The sequence below is a fragment of the Saimiri boliviensis genome, chromosome 9 (genome assembly GCF_048565385.1).
Source record: "Saimiri boliviensis isolate mSaiBol1 chromosome 9, mSaiBol1.pri, whole genome shotgun sequence".
NCBI lineage: Eukaryota > Metazoa > Chordata > Mammalia > Primates > Cebidae > Saimiri > Saimiri boliviensis.
In genome coordinates, this window is record NC_133457.1 from 97,597,588 (window position 1) to 97,613,979 (window position 16,392).

Genomic DNA, 16,392 nt, shown 5'->3' on the forward strand with positions numbered 1-16,392 from the left:
TGGGCAAAAAGAGCACTGTAACATGCCCAGTGGGGCTTCCAGACTCATAGGCACCCCCCTACCCAAGATGAACGCACAAAGGTGGAGCCTGCAGAGTTTGCTCCTGCCTGCACCCAAAAGCACTCGCCCCATCTCCTGCACCCATCACTTGTGCGCTCCCTTCCAGGAGTGAGTGGAGTTTGCCCCTGCTGATGCCAAAGTGACCAGCTGGTTCCAGTGCTCGTGGCCTCCAGTCCATGCCTCATTTGCTTACGTGCTCCCTCCCTCAAGGAGTTGAGAGCAGCAGGCTGAGTAAATGGGGGCACCCCTGTCATGAGTCTTGCAAAGGGGTCAGGAAAATATCCTGCTTCACTTTCACATCCCTAAGAGTGGAACTGCTGGATCATATAGTTCTATGTAATTTTTTGAGAAATAGTCAACCTGCTTTCACAGTAACCGGACCATTTCTACATTCCCACTTAGCAATGCATGAGGGTTCTGACTTTTCCATCCTCTCCAATGGCTGAAAGGGTTTTGATTGGGAGGATATGTGGTTTTTTGTTTGTTTGTTTGTTTGTTTGTTTTTTGTTTTTTTTTGAGACGGAGTTTCGCTCTTGTTACCCAGGCTGGAGTGCACTGGCGCGATCTCAGCTCACCGCAACCTCCGCCTCCTGGGTTCAGGCAATTCTCCTGCCTCAGCCTCCTAAGTAGCTGGGATTACAGGCACGCGCCACCACGCCCAGCTAGTTTTTTGTATTTTTAGTAGAGACGGGGTTTCACCATGTTGACCAGGATGGTCTCGATCTTTCGACCTCGTGATCCACCCGCCTCGGCCTCCCAAAGTGCTGGGATTACAGGCTTGAGCCACCGCGCCCGGCCGAGGATATGTGTTTTATAAAGAGCACCCTGGCTGCCAGGTGGAGACTGGCTCATAGGTGGTTAAAGGGCAGAAGCAGAGGTCAGTTTCCCTGGTAAATGATGATGGTGTCATGGACTAGGATGGTGATGGAGAGAAACACTCAGACGAGAGAGAGGCTCTTGAGGCAGAATCAACAGAACTCAGATTGTTGATGAGAGAGAGCAGGAGGAATCAAGAATGATTCCCAGGTGTTTAGGTAGAAAAGCTGGGTGACTTGTATTGCCATTTATCACAGTGGGACTGATTATGGGAGGTACTGGCCTATTCATAAGTGACAGGTGAATAGTCACAAGTAGTGACTCTTCACAATAGCCAAAAGGTATAAACAACTCAAATGTTTATCTATGGAGGAAAGAATAAATAAATATGGTACACACATACAATGAAATAGCATTCAGCCATAAGAGTGTGACATGCTGACATATGCTGTAGTATGGATGAACCTCAAAAACATTCTGCTGAATTAAAGAAACGAAGTACAAAACATGCATTGTAAGCTTCAGTTCATATTACATATACCTTTTTTTTTTTTTTTGAGACACAGAGTCTTGTTCTGTCACCCAGGCTGGCGTATAGTGGCATGATCATGGCTTACTGCCACCTTGACCTCCTGGGCTCAAGCAGTCTTCCACCTCAGCCACTTGGGTAGCTAGGACCACAGAAGCGTGCCTCTACACCTGGCCAGTTTCTGATTTTTTGTAGAGACAGGTTTTCACTATGTTGCCCAGGCTGGTCTTGAACTTCTGGACTCAGGCAATCCTCCCACCTAGGCCTCCCAAAATGCTGGGATTACAGGTGTGAGCCCCTGTGCCCAGCCCATAAGAAATATTAAGAATAGGCAAATCCATAGAAACTGAATATAGTATGTTGGTCTCCTGAAGTGCAGGGTATGGGTACTATTGAGTAACTACTTAATGGGTATGGCTGGTTTTTGGGAATTTTATTTCTCCTGTAATAGAAATGTTTGGAACAAGACAAAGGTAACGGCTGCACAACACTGTGAAACTACTAAATGCCACTGAATTGCTCCCTGAAGAAAGGTTATTTTTATGTTACACATATTTGACCTCTATTTAAAAAACAAAAATCCTTCCAACCCGCAGCACCCCCCATGTACACCTAGCACCCAGATGTTAGTTTCTAATACCTATCAAAGTCATCAATCAGGGCTCCTTGGAGAAATGTCTCATTCTAGAACTAGAGAGGAAATATAAAAGATGACCCTAGAGCATCTCATAGTTCCTGAAAGTAAAAGAAGTGCTTCTAACAAGTAAATAAAATCACAATTGACAGAGACATGCCAAAGGGACGCAGGGCTGAGGGAAAGAGCTGCCAAAGGCCAAAGCAGAAACAATTTCACCAATAAAATTAAGTAGTGTTGGATTATAACTCAGAGTTTAAAATAAATATCCAACAGTTCTTACTGATATAAATAAATGATTTCGTAAATAAATGCAGAAGAACAGACAAATCTCATTGAAGAATATCAAATGATTTATGTAACAGTAAAGTGGGCAGGCACAGTGGCTCACGCCCATAATCCCAGCATCCTGGAAGGCCAAGGTGGGTAAATCACCTGAAGTCAGGAGTTCGAGACCAGCTTGGTCAACATGGCGAAACCCCGTCTCTACTAAAATAACAAAAAAAAAAAAACAACAACAACAATGAGCTGGGCATGGTGGTGGGTGCCTGTAATCCCAGCTACTTGGGAGGCTAAGGCAGGAGAATTGCTTGAACCCAGGAGGCAGAGGTTGCAGGAGCCGAGATTGCGCCATTGTACTCCAGCCTTAGTAACAGAGCAAGACTCTCAAAAAAAAAAAAAAAAGAAAGAAAAAGAAAAACTTCTTCTGTCCTTGTCTTTTCCTCCTCCATTTGAACCAAGGACTCAGGTTTTTACTCTGTGCCTGATCCATCAGAGCCTTCTGAGGACATTCCAAGACAGTCTACAGTCCTGTGGTCCATCTGGAAATTCAGACAGATGGTTTTAACTGAATACTCATGAAAACTTTTAAAGAAATGAATGATAGAGGAGGATGGGGAGTTGGGGAGGAATAACATGGGGAGAAATGCCAGATATAGATGATGGAGAGGAAGGCAGCAAACCATATTGCCATGTATGTACCTATGCAACAATCTTGCATGTTCTTCACATGTACCCCAAAACCTAAAACGCAGTAAAATATATATGTTAAAAAAAAAAGAAATGAGTGATAGAGATAATCCGTATCTGTAAGCTTTGTTGGTTTTTCTTGTTTTTTATTTATTTGAGAAAGGGTCTTGCTCTGTCACCCGGGCTAGACTGCGGCAGTGTGATCACAGCTCACTGCAGCCTCTATCTCCTGGGCTCAAGTGATCCTCCCACTTCAGCCTCCCAAGTAGCTGGGACTACAGGCCTGCACCACCACACCCACCTAATTTTTTGGTTTTTTTGTAGAGACAGGGTCTCGCCACATTGCTCAGATTGGTCTCCAACTCCTGGGCTCAAGCAATCTGCCCACCTCAGCCTCCCAAAGTGGTGAGATTACTGGTATAAGCCACCATGCCCAACTTGCATTTTGAATTAATAGTTTCTTTTTTCTTAAGACAGAGTCTGACTCCGTCCCCCAGGCTGGAAGATAGTGGCATGATCTCAGCTCACTGCAGCCTCTAGCTCCTGGGTTCAGTGATTCTCCTGCCTCAGCCTCCTGAGTAGCTAGGACTACAGGCACCCGCCACCATGCCCAGTTAACTTCTGTTTGTTTTTTTAGCAGAGTCAGGGTTTCACCATGTTGGCCAGGCAGGTCTCAAACTCCTGAGCTCAAGTGATCCACCCGCCCCAGCCTCCCAAAATGCTGGGATTACAGGTGTGAGCCACAGCACCCAGATGAAACATTGTTTCATCTCATGTAAAAAAAAAAAAAATTTGGCCGGTGGGTGGCTGATGTCTGTAATCCCAGCACTTTGGGAGGCCAAGGCAGGCAGATCATGAGGTCAAGAGATCAAGACCATCCAGGCTAACACGGTGAAACCCCATCTCTACTAAAAATACTAAAAACTAGCCAGGCACAAGCCTGTAGTCCCAGCTACTCAGGAGGCTGAGGCAGGAGAATTGGTTGAACCAGGGAGGCAGCAGTTGTAGTGAGCCGAGATAGGGCCACAGCACTCCAGCCTGGGTGACAGAGCAAGACTCTGTCTCAAAAAAAAAAAAAAAAAAAAAAAAAAAAATTCCAACAAATAATTTGTGTTGGTGGTTGTAAAGAACACCAGAGTGTTTTATCAAGTTTTTTGCTTAAGTGGCTTTAGGACAATTTAAAAGTCAACTTTGGTGCCAGAAAAAAAGAAGTCCATGAGGGAAATCCTCAGGTAAAACACACAAAATAAAATGCAGCGATAAGCAGCTAAGTCAGTGGCATCCAATGAAAACATCAGAAAGATCGAGAGCAGTTTTCCCAAGCAAATGGTTCTCCCCACCTTCCTCTCCCTCAGTCTGCCTCCTAAGGCCCAGGGGAGGAAATCAGAGAGGTAGCAGTGTCCACAGGAGAAACTGGGTTGGAAAACACTTAACAGACTCCAGGGAAAACTCCAGAAACACTAACCAAGGTAAAAACGAAGTAAAAGTGAGAGACAAAGTGTTAACTTTAGGTAAATTTAATGACTGTAAAAGCTATTCACATAGCAGCAAAGAGACACGTTTTCCACTGACATAAAGTTGCTTCACACACCTTGCAGCTCATCTCCACAGCTTCATGCCTCTTTCCTCAGTGACCAGCAATGTTTCCCCTTCCTGTTGGGGAAGACTGCCCAAGTCAGCTCTGAGGCCATCCTCCCAGCTCAGCAATACGCGGAGGAGTCCTTCAGGGTAGTCCTGCAGAGAACATGGCCCTTAAGTGTCTGAGAGCTAGCTGAGGTGATCTGAAAGAAAACCACGCAAAAGAAGGCAAGGTAACTAGGACTGTACCACTGGGACTTCACGTGGAGCCTCTAGAGGAGAAGCCCCCAAAAGGAACCTGATGGAGGCGACCAGCTGGCAAAGACCACATAGCTCCTGGGTGCCCCCAATCCCGGCAGGAAGACATGTCTCATGGAATGGCAATGTATATAATTTAAGAAGTCAGAGCAGGTCAGTCCCAGCCATTTCTCCCTTTTCTCTTGGAAGATGGCTCCTCCCCAACTCTATAAAATTCAGGTGGAACTGCCCATCACAGACCCTGCCTCCTAACTCCAAGGCTGAGCCAGTCAAATCCTTCCTTAGGATATCTATGGCCAACATTTGGTGAGAAATATTCTCTCTCCACCAATTGAGAGCTGAAAGAATGTGACCCCAAAGTTACCTATAGTCACATTTCTTACATAAGAACAAGTCAGTCGATTGGTAAATACTTAGTGAGTACATATTTTGTACCTGGAATTGCCCTAGGAGCTAGAAAATAAATAAAAACGAACAAACAGAGAGAAATAAAACAGGCATTTTCCCTGCCCTCAAAGGAACTTCTGTGGATGCTCTGGAGCATCAGTCTGTGTCCTGTCTAACTCATCAGTGCATATCCTGCCAGCTTCTGGTTCTGAGGCGAAACGGACATGAGAACAAGGCAGGGAAGGTGACAGAACTGTGTGCAGAACTGAGCAATGTGAGAAGGAAGAAGAAAGGAAGAAATGGAAGGAAAGAACAAACGAAGCACATCGCCAGTGAAAGGGAGAAAGAAAAGAGAGGGAAAATCTCACACCCATACAGCGCTGATCTGCAAGTCCAAGGAGGAAAGCCAAGAAACTTGAGCATGTGTACGTTAGGGAGGCCTAAGGCATCAGAGATCACAAAGATCACATTGGTCTCTGACAGACAACAATCTCTACTCACTCAAAATCACTTACATGTCCTGGCCTCTCTGCAGCAATAAACTACATGCCACTGCATACTTCAACCTCACCAAACTCCCACAAAGAACCCTTCCAGGACAGGAGAAAAGATAAGAAGAATAAGACGACACTGGTAAGGACCAGTCTAAAATTCAATCCAAAGTGCCCTTCCACTATACTGGTTGAAAAGAGATTTTTATTTTACTAAAATTTGTCTCTAGGAAAAAACTTGATTACCACAAATTATCCAAACCAACACTCATCTCACAGTGCAAGCCGAAGGCCCAAAAGGACTCCTCACCTGCACCAGCACATAGTCCCCAGGCTGGGCTCTGACCCTGTGCCCAGGGTTATTGACATCCTCCATCTCTGCATCAGGGAAGATCACCTTAAGGTTTCCATCATTCCTGCCGCATAGGTCAGTGGCAGAGCGTTTACTGAGCTGCAGAAAGAAGAGAGAAGAGTTCATGGATTTGTCATAGTCATAAATTTTTGGTGGGTAGAAACTGTGCCTTCTGTGTCTCAGATCCCCAAGAGTCTTACCCACAGAGCACTCCTTAACCAAGGAATCACTGAAGACTCAGTGTTTGCTGCTGCTTCACCAAGGGCACTGTATGGCCCACAACTGAAACTCTGTAAAGTTTTACTACTATATTGTAATGAATCAATTAATCAATGAGTCTTTGCAGAACTGCCCTCTGCAGGAATGGACTTCCAACTGTCCTAAAGCCAGAGACTTATGAGTGATACATTTGGAAAACAGACTTTCACTTTACCCAGTCTCATACTAATCACTCAGGAATGTTCTGGGGTTGTTTGGCCTGGATTACTTGCCCTTACTGAATAGACAGACTGAAAGCCAGAGTCTCCATCACAACACACAGAAGTCAGAGCCAGGCAGATACTAACATCACTATGACAGGATTAACTTCTAGAGTATACAGAAATCCTCTCTTCCAGCGATGATAAAGACACAGAAACAAGTTTACCCTTCAGCCTTATAAATAATAACCAGCAAAATGGGCAAAATATAAGAAACAAAATACTGGACAAAAGATCATACAAGACCGTGAACTGTGAGAGAAGGAAAACAAAGCGAGCCTGCCAATTGCCCCTGCTTTCTGCCAGAAGGTACATGCCAGACAGAAGCCTGTGAAGCAGGAGGGGAGAGCTCGAGCACAGCACAGTGGTCCTCCCTTCACTGAAGAGAGAGGGATTAGGGTTCGGGGAGCCCGAAATAGTCAGCAATTGTCAAATTCTAGACAGGAGGGAGCAAAGTGGAAAAAGAATTTCAGAAATATGCAGAGGGTCCTTATTAGTCTTCGCTGAACACTAACACTTGCACATGTAGCATAAAACTCCATGAAGTCAGGCAAAGAGAGTAACCTGGGAACTGTCAACTGAACAGTTCCCAGAACTCACATGTGGCTTGGAATCCACCACCCAACAGTTCTCATTGGTTCCTTGGGACATTCACTAGCAACTCCTGACAGAAGGCCACACCTTAGTAGTTAGGCTACACTATCCCTAGAATAAAAGTTTTTCTGGTCAGACTCGGTGGCTCACGCCTCTAATCCCAGCACTTTGGGAGTCTGAGGCTAGTGAATCACCTGAGGTCAGGCGTTTGAGACCAGCCTGGCCAACATGGCAAAACCTCGTCTCTACTAAAAATACAAAAATTAGCCGGGCATAGTGGCATACATCTGTAGTCCCAGCTACTTGGGAGGCAGAGGCAAAAGAATCACTAGACTTGGGAGGTTGCAGCAAGTTGAGATTGTTCCACTGCACTCCAGCCTGGGCAAAAGAGCGAGACTCCATCTCAAACAAAAAAAAAAAAAAAAGAAAGAAAAAAAGAAAGACTTAGGTGTAAATATAACAAAACATGGACAAAATCTGTATACTGAAAACTACAAAAGCTAAAAACATGAGCCTGTAGTCCCAGCTACTTGAGAGGTTAAGGCAAGAGAATCACTTGAGCCTAGCAGTTTGAGTCCAGCCTGGGCAACATAGCAAGAAAAAAAAAATCAAAGATCTAAATAAAGAAAAGATATACGATGTTCTGAAGCATAAAAAACAACATAACACACACATATGGCCTCACCCCTTCCACTAGCACCAACTGGGTACAGCCCACAGAGGTCTGATTGGCTTTTGTTGCTTCTTCTCGGAAGACAGTGATAAGTTCCTCCAAACGCCTTAATTTTACCTCTTCCGGGACATCATCCTTCAGCCTGTGATATGCCCGTGTCTTCTATTGAAAAAAAAAAAAAAAAGAGGAGATAGAGGTCACCTTCTACAAAGACTTGTAGAATCTACTCTTAATGCACAGAGGGGATTACAGTTACAGATACGTGTACAGAAACCCAAGCAGAGCCAAGAGGTTTCTCCGGCTCTGGAAGCATTGCAAGAGAAAAATGTATTTTTGCAAGAGTTAAATTCTAAATTTAGCACATGAAAAGCATAGACTCAAAATTACTCTTGATATTTACCCTAAGGTTACACTTGTACATATACCAAATGATTCACATATACTAGGTTACTCAGCAGTGCTATTTATAAAGACATAAGAGGCAAAGCAGCCTAAATGTTTATCAATAGGCAAGCAGTCACAGAAATGATGGTTTATCCATACAATGGAATATTATGTAGCTGTTAAACAGAATGATAGCTCTATATGTACTAATGTGCATTGTCCTCCAATCTACTGTTACTTGAAATAAGGAAAGCACAGATCAACACATGTAACTTTGGTGTAGACAGAATACATACAGGTATGCTTACAAACACATGAAATATCCCCAGAAAGTTATAAAAGAAATTGCTAAGAGTGGTTGCCTTCAGGGAAATAACTAAAAAACTAGGCACCCTGGGAAGAAGGAAGAACTGCTCACGTATACCATTTAACCTTTTAAATTTTATACCACAATCGTGTGTTACCTAATCCAAAAGAAAAAAGGGAATTTATCCTTAAAAAGAGTTTACATCATCTAAAACCACAGTGTGTATATATATCTTTATGTACATGAGCTCATGCTCAGTATAGCTGGAGAACCACTAAGCTAGATGGAAGTATGGAATAGAAGGAATATCTATATACTAAAGTCTGGACGTTCAAACCAATCTGCCTTGAAGAGAAGAATCCACAGAGAAAATTGAGAATCCTAAAAATACTTGCAGAGTTTACTACATTCTGTCTTACTGTTTATTAACAACACTAACTTACCTGTTGTGCATTTACTATGCATGAAAACACAATTATAACTGCTTTAAACATTTTTTTTTTTTTTTTTTTTTGAGACGGAGTTTCGCTCTTGTTACCCAGGCTGGAGTGCAATGGCGCAATCTCGGCTCACCGCAACCTCCGCCTCCCGGGTTCAAGCAATTCTCCTGCCTCAGCCTCCTGAGTAGCTGGGATTACAGGCACGAGCCACCATGCCCAGCTAATTTTTTGTATCTTTAGTAGAGACGGGGTTTCACTATGTTGACCAGTATGGTCTCGATCTCTTGACCTCGTGATCCACCCGCCTCGGCCTCCCAAAGTGCTGGGATTACAGGCTTGAGCCACCGCGCCCGGCTTGCTTTAAACATATTTATCTTACTTAATCCCCAGAACAACCCTATGAAGCTGGTACTGTTATCCCCAGTTCACAAATGAGGAAACCAAGACATCTGCCCAATGTCACATAGTTATTAAGTGACAGAGGCACAATTTGAGTGCTTGATCTCATCTGCTAGGTTTTGATTAAGTTCCTACAACCTTAACTGTAACGTAGGAATTAGGTCCCAAAGTGAACATTCATATTCACTGACCATAAGATGCTTCCACCACATGCTGAAAACCCATTTCCCATCCCTAAGATTTTTTTTTCTTTTTTGAGACAGGGTCTCACTCTGTTGCCAAACAGGAGTGCAGTGGCACAATCTCAGCTCACCACACCTTCAACCTCCCAGGCTCAAGTGATCCTCCCACTTCAGCCTCTCAAATAGCTGGGATCACAGGCATGTGCCATCACGCTTGGCTAATTTTTTCTTTTTTTTTTTTTTTGTAGAGACAGAATGTCCCTGTGTTACCCGGGTTGGTCTCAAACTCCTGGGCTTAAGTGATCCTCCCACCTCCACCAATCCTAGTATTAAAAAGAATTTCTCTTGCATATTTGTGATGTCCATGGAAAAGAAGCAAAGTAGAAACAGCTCCTCAGAAACTTCATCTCTCCAAAACAATACGAGAGACATGAATATGATATATACATCGGCACAGCTATCCTGCCCACAGAACACTAGGCAGTGGGCTTTAAAACAAACAAATTAGTCGAGGTGTCATGACTCACACCTGTAATCTCAGCACTTCAGGAGACCGAGGTGGGAGGACTGCCTGAGGCTGGAAGTTTGAGACCAACCTGGACAGCATCGCAAGACACTACCTCTTAAAAAAACAAAAACCAAAAAAAAAAAGGTGATTCTTTTTATATGCCCTTATGGTCCCAAGTATGGCCAGAAAGATATAAAGTTCACCAAGAATAATTTGGAGGTTGCCAAGGACTTATTTAAAAGTGTTTTCAAGTCTGACCAAGAACTCTGACATTTACAAATAGATAAGATGTGAATATTTAAAATCATATTTTCTTTTCAGAAAAAAAAATTAGCTTGGTTGATGGCAGCTCAGTAAAAATGACAATAAAGTCATGGTTCAGCCATTCGTCAGCCAGCTTTTCTGAGCCCCCTGGTCACAAGGGGCCTTCAACCTCCTGCCCAAACACAAGCGCACTGCCACAAAGGTAACTGAGGGGATGAGGAGTGGACCATGCAAATCCATGCCTACGATCAAGAAAATGACAGTCAACCAGGACTATCCCTTCTCTGCAGGAAAAGTGCACTGATCCCTCCTCCTTTCCTAATCTCCTTCTGCTATATTTTCCTAGGAATCTGCTTTGTTTCCTGGGAAGCTTCAAAGTGAGTTCACTTGCCCAGGAAAACAGAAATTAGGAATCACTGAAGATGGCTAGGAAGATGACCAGGGGCCCTGGTAAAATAAACCACATCTGCAGACGAAAAAGGAGTTCTGCATGTTAAGAAACAAGTTCAGGTTTCTTGTAAAGAAAAGGTTCTCTCCTTCCATACTCAAATTGTAAACAATGTAAACATAATTTTTAAATATTTTAACAAAGAGGAATACTGGCACAGTCATCATTTATCATCAAATTGCTGAACTGTTGTTTCAAAGAGCAGACAGAGTAGACTAGAAAAATGAAAGGAAGTGAATCGTCAGAGCCTGTGGTTTCTCAAGGACTGCCTTGCCACCACTCATTTCTGCCCAGTTCTCTATAATCACCCCCAAATGGGTCAGGAATGATGTCAGTCCTCCCAACCCCAGGGCTCACCTGCCTCATGCTGTAGGCAAAGAGGAAGCCCATATTGTACTGAACTTCCCGGAGCAAAGATACTGTCTGGACATGATCTTCCTCCGTCTCACCACAAAAGCCAGCAATGAAGTCACTGCTAAGGCTCACACCTGTGACATACAACAAAGGAGGTTTACCTTCAATGGAGGCCTTCGGCATATGTGGATTACAAGGGAGGGATAGCAACTGTAAGGCCTTTCCTGGGACTATTCAGCCCACGCATAAGTAAAACAAAATAGTCAGTACAGAGTAAGGCAGGATGCGCCTGTTCATCCATAACATTCCATGACAGAGACCAGCTTGTCGGCTGGAAAGAAACGAATTATCACCAATACTTACAGTAATAAGTTGCAATAAAGCTAGTTAGAAAAAGTATACATTTTAAAAGATACCAATTGCTCTCAAATCAGAACTAATTTAGATATTGTCAGCTTACAAGATGAGATAAGGTCTGTCCTCTATGTCTAGAAATACAAAGACCATAGAAAAGGAATCTCCATAGCCTTGAGGTCACAAGGTGATTCACACTTGAGTATTTCCAGCAGGACTAAGACCACAAAGAATCAGAAAGACATAAAAGAAAGAGTACAAGGAGAGAGAAAGAGAAAGAAGGGGAGCACAAGAAGTATACAACTGTCATGGCCGGGTGCAGTGGCTCATGCCTGTAATCCCAGCACTTTGGAAGGCCAAAGCAGGTGGATCACGAGGTCAGGAGTCTGAGACAAGCCTGGCCAACATGGCGAAACCCCGTCTCTACTAAGAATACAAAAATTAGCCGGATGTGGTGGCGCACACCTGTAGTTCCAGCTACTCAGGAGGCTCAGGCAGGAGAACTGCTTGAACCCGGGAGGCAGAGGTTGCAGTGAGCCAAAATTGAGCCACTGTACTGCAGCCTGGGCAAGAGCGAAACTCCATCTCAGAAACAAACAAACAAACAAACAAATCTGTGTCACAATGAAATGCCAAAGGTGTTGACAGTTGCCTGTATCTAACCACTGACAACTGGTCACTGGTAGAGTAACGTGCTCAGCAGAATGAGTTTCTTAAATGTACCTGGAATGGATTCTCTGATATGGTGAACTAACTCCACGTAAGCTTCTCTTGAATATCTGCAATAAAGAACAAAACGAAAAGGCCTACATAAACCCAGTCTTTTTAAGTGAATGCTATAAAAAGCTAATACTATGAATCCCCACAAGTAATCACTTTTCATCCAATTGGCAGGGCACAAGAGTAGATTAAAGTATCCAAAAGAGTCCTTTTAATACAAGCGGTATCTTCTAATCTAATCTAGAGCCTATGAATTTTTATTTCAAGGGCATAAACTTTTTTTTTTTTGAGACAGGGTCTCGCTCACTCTGTCACCCAGGCTGGAGTGCAGTGGGACAATCTCAGTTCACTGCAACCTCAAACTCCTGGGCTCAAGTGTTCCTTCTACCTCAGCCTTCAGGCTGGTCCAGTCTCAAACTACCTGGCTAGTGTGAGAGAGACAGAGAGAGTGTGAGTGTGTGTGTGTGTCTGTGTGTGTGTGTGTGGAGAGACTGCATGTATGTAGAGACGGGGTGTATATGTATAGAGACTGTGTGTGTGGAGAGAGAGTGCATGTATGTGTGTTTGTGTAGCGACTGGATGTGTGTGTGTGTGTGTAAAGACTGGGTATATGTGTGTAGAGACTGTGTGTGTGTAGAAAGAGTGCATGTATGTGTGTGTGGAGACTGGATATGTGTGTGTGTGTGTGTGTGTGTAAAGACGGGGTGTATGTGTGTAGAGACCAGGTGTGTGTGTATGGTGTGTTTGTGTGGAGAGTAGGGTGCGTGTGCGCGCATGTGTGTGTGTGTGTGTAGAGACTGGGTTTCGCCATGTTGCCCAGGCTGGTCTATTCTTAAACTATTGAGCTCAGGCAATCTGCCCGCCTCAGCCTCCCAAAGTGCTTAGACTGCAGGCATGAGCCACAGTGCCTGGCCAGCATAAACTATTCTAAATAGCTTTTATTTAACTAATAAATCTAGATGGATTAAACATTTTAGAGGACCTCTAAAACACTATGCCACTGTGGAAACAAGAGAAGGCACTAATTCCGTACAGCTTGCCTTGGGACACATTCTCCCTTCAGTCTCATCTGTGTCATACTTATTATTCTCAAAGGAAGTGAACACATACAGCTACATTTAAATTCCAAGACATAACAAAACCTTAATGTTAACATTAAAGAATAAAGTCTCAGAGTGTGTCACACCATAGGTGCTTAATTTAAAAAAACATACTAAACAGTGAAAATGGTTGACTCGGTCCTTAGCCCATGCTTGCAGAGTGAGCAGACGCAAGCTCCAGTGCCCAGTGGCTTGGTTATACAATAAATATTGACTGAGCAGCTACTGTGTGCCACACACTGCACTGGGTTCTTAGCAACAAAGACACTGCTTGGTCATTAAGGAAACATGGGAAGTGTGGGATGCCCCCTTTCCAAGCAAGTCTGACCCCCTCCGCATGGCCTCCAACACACGGCTGCTTCCACTCTGGGCTGGCAGGTGGATCTGTTTACAGATGTTCTCTCTCTCATGAATCAGCTGCAGAACCTGATCAAATAGAACACATTACAGGTCATCAAAATCTCACCAAAGAATCTTACAGAAAGCAATGCAGCTCTTATTATGTGTCCTCCAAGGTTAATTTTCAACTGATCAAGAGGCTGATTAAACCCAACACACAAATCACCTATTCCCTAATTTCTGTCCAAGCCCCCTTCCATTTGTCCCAGACATTTCACCTAATAGCATCTCTGCTTTCAAAGAGCAGAGAGAATAGCTACATACCAGCCACAAAACAGAACAAAACAAAACAAGCAAGCAAGCAGAGATCAGATTAAAGCCACGGAGCTGAATACAGGTAGTGCTGTCACTACGGTCAGCAGGCAAAGAAGGAAAAAATGGCACTTCTTTCACTGAGCTTACAAACAAGTTATTTTCTTTTTCTTTTTTTCTTTTTTTGAGACAGATTATTACTCCATCGCCCAGGCTGGAGTACAGTGGTGCCATCTCAGCTCACTGCAACCTCTGCCTCCTGGGTTTAAGTGATTCTCCTCCCTCAGACTCCCGAGTAGTGGGGATTACAGGCACAAGCCACCATGCTTGGCTAATTTTTGTAATTTTAGTAGAGACAAGTTTTCACCATGTGACCCAGGCTGATCTAGAAATACTGACCTCAAGTGATCCACCCACCTCAGCCTCCCAAAGTGCCAGGATTACAGGTGTGAGCCACCACGCCACCCCAAATTAGTCACTTTTACAGATACATCAGGCCAGGCATCATGGCCCACCTCTGTAATCCTAGCACTTTGTGAGGCCAAGGCAGGAGGATCACTTGAGGCCAAGCATTCAAGACCAGCCTGGACAACATAGCAAGACCTTGTGTCTATTTTTTGTTCTAATTTTTTTTTTTTTATAGACAGAGTCTTGCTCTGTGGTCAGACTGTAATGCAGTGGCATGATCTCAGCTCACTGTAACCTCTGCCTCCCAGGTTTAAACAATTCTCCTGCCTCAGCCTCCCGAGTAGCTGAGATTACAGGGGTGTGCAACCATGCCCAACTAATTTTTTTGTATTTTTAGTAGAGACAGGGTTTCACCATGTTGGCCAGGATGGTCTCGATCTCCTGACCTTGTGATCCGCCCGCACTGGCCTCCCAAAGTGCTGGGATTTTTTTAATTTTTAAAAGAAAAAAAAAGGGAAAAAAGCTGGGCACAGTGACTCACACCTGCAATCCCAGCACTTTGGGAGGCCAAGGCGGGTGGATCACAAGGTCAGGAGTTCAAGACCACCCTGGCCAACATGGTGAAAACCCATCTCTACTAAAAATACAAAAAATTAGCCAGGTGTGGTGTCTCACACCTGTAATCCTAACTACTCTGGAGGCTGAGGCAGAAGAATCGCTTGAACTCAGGAGGCAGAGGACGTGGTGAGCGGAGATCCTGCCATTGCACTCCAGCATGGGCGACAAAGCAACACTCTGTCTCAAAAAAAAAAAAGAAAAAAGAAAAAAAAAAGATACCATCAAAAAACTGATACTAGGGGAAAATATTTGAAAACATATTGACAAAAGATATGAATCAGTAATATAGAAAGAAGCTGGGCACGGTTGCTCACTTGTAATACTAGCGCTTTGGGAGGCTAAGGTGGGCAAATCATTTGAGGTCAGCAGTTTGAGACCAGCCTGGCCAATGTGGTAAAACCGCGTTTCTACTAAAAATACAAAAACTAGCCAGACATGTTGGTGGGCACCTGTAATCCCAGCTACTCGGGAGGCTGAGGCAGAAGAATCAGTTGAATCCAGGAGGCGCAGGTTGCAGTGAGGCCAGATAATGCCACTGCACTTCAGCCTGGGTGACAGAGCGAGACTCCATCTCAAAAAAAAAAAAAAAAAAGAATACATAAAGAGAACTGAGTCCAGTCTCTCTACTCCATTTCAAGAAAGACCCTTTTGCAGTGGTCAAAAAAATAAAGGATATATAAAGAACTTTTACAGCTTAGTAAGAAGACAATCCAGAGGAAGAAAGATGTAAGTGGGGACCAAAAGAAAGACATTTCATCGAAACAACCTTCAGGCCAAACGCGGTTGCTCACGCCTATAATCCCAGCACTTTGGGAGGCAGAGGCAGGCGGATCACTTGAGGGCAGAAGTTTGAGACCAGCCTGGCCAACACAGTGAAACTCTGTCTCTACTAAAAACACAAAAATTAGCTGGGCGTGGTGGTGGGTGCCTGTAATCCCAACACTTTGAGGCTGAGGCAGGTGGATCACGAGGTCAAGAGTTGGAGACCAACCTGGTCAACACGGTGAAACCCCATCTCTACTAAGAATACAAAAATTAGCTGGGAGTGGTGGCACGTGCCTGTAATCCCATCTACTCAGGAGGCTGAGGCAGGAGAATCACTTGAACCAGGGAGGCAGAGGTTGTAGCGAGCCGAGATCATGCCACTGCACTCCAGCCTGGGTGACAGAACAAGACACCATCTTGGAAAAAAAAATAAAAATAAAAACTATAAAGCTGTTTGTTACATTGCCTGGGCTGGTGTCCAACTTCTAGGCTCAACCGATTCTCCTGCCTCAACCTCCCAAAGTGCTGGGATTACAGGAATGAGCCACCATACCCAGCCTTAGCATACTTTATTGCTAAAAAAAATGCTAACGATCATCTGAACCTTCAAGTGAGCAATGTTTCTGGCTGCTGACTGATCAGGATGGTGGCTGCAGAAGGTTGGGGTGGC

At 44.1% G+C, this 16,392-nt stretch overlaps 1 protein-coding gene across 6 annotated transcripts in view; it reads right to left on the reverse strand.

Annotated features, from left to right (window-relative positions):
* Positions 1 to 16,392, reverse strand: part of CDK5RAP1 (CDK5RAP1 mitochondrial tRNA methylthiotransferase) — an 85,278-nt gene that overhangs the window by 44,138 nt on the left and 24,748 nt on the right. For 3 of the 6 annotated variants that reach the window (XR_012519338.1, XR_012519339.1, XM_074406408.1), the window contains exons 9-14: positions 13,609 to 13,706; positions 12,184 to 12,239; positions 11,110 to 11,240; positions 7,833 to 7,982; positions 6,033 to 6,173; positions 4,600 to 4,742 (exon numbers count right to left, since the gene is read on the reverse strand). Coding sequence is in view for 4 of the 6 variants with exons in the window: in XM_074406408.1 (XP_074262509.1) it covers positions 4,608 to 4,742; positions 6,033 to 6,173; positions 7,833 to 7,982; positions 11,110 to 11,240; positions 12,184 to 12,239; positions 13,609 to 13,706 (711 nt within the window). In the remaining 2 variants the exon portion in view is untranslated. Of the gene's footprint in view, positions 1 to 4,509; positions 4,790 to 6,032; positions 6,174 to 7,832; positions 7,983 to 11,109; positions 11,241 to 12,183; positions 12,240 to 13,608; positions 13,707 to 16,392 lie in introns of those variants that run through there. The other 3 variants (XM_074406409.1, XM_074406406.1, XM_003932059.3) reach the window with 2 other exon arrangements.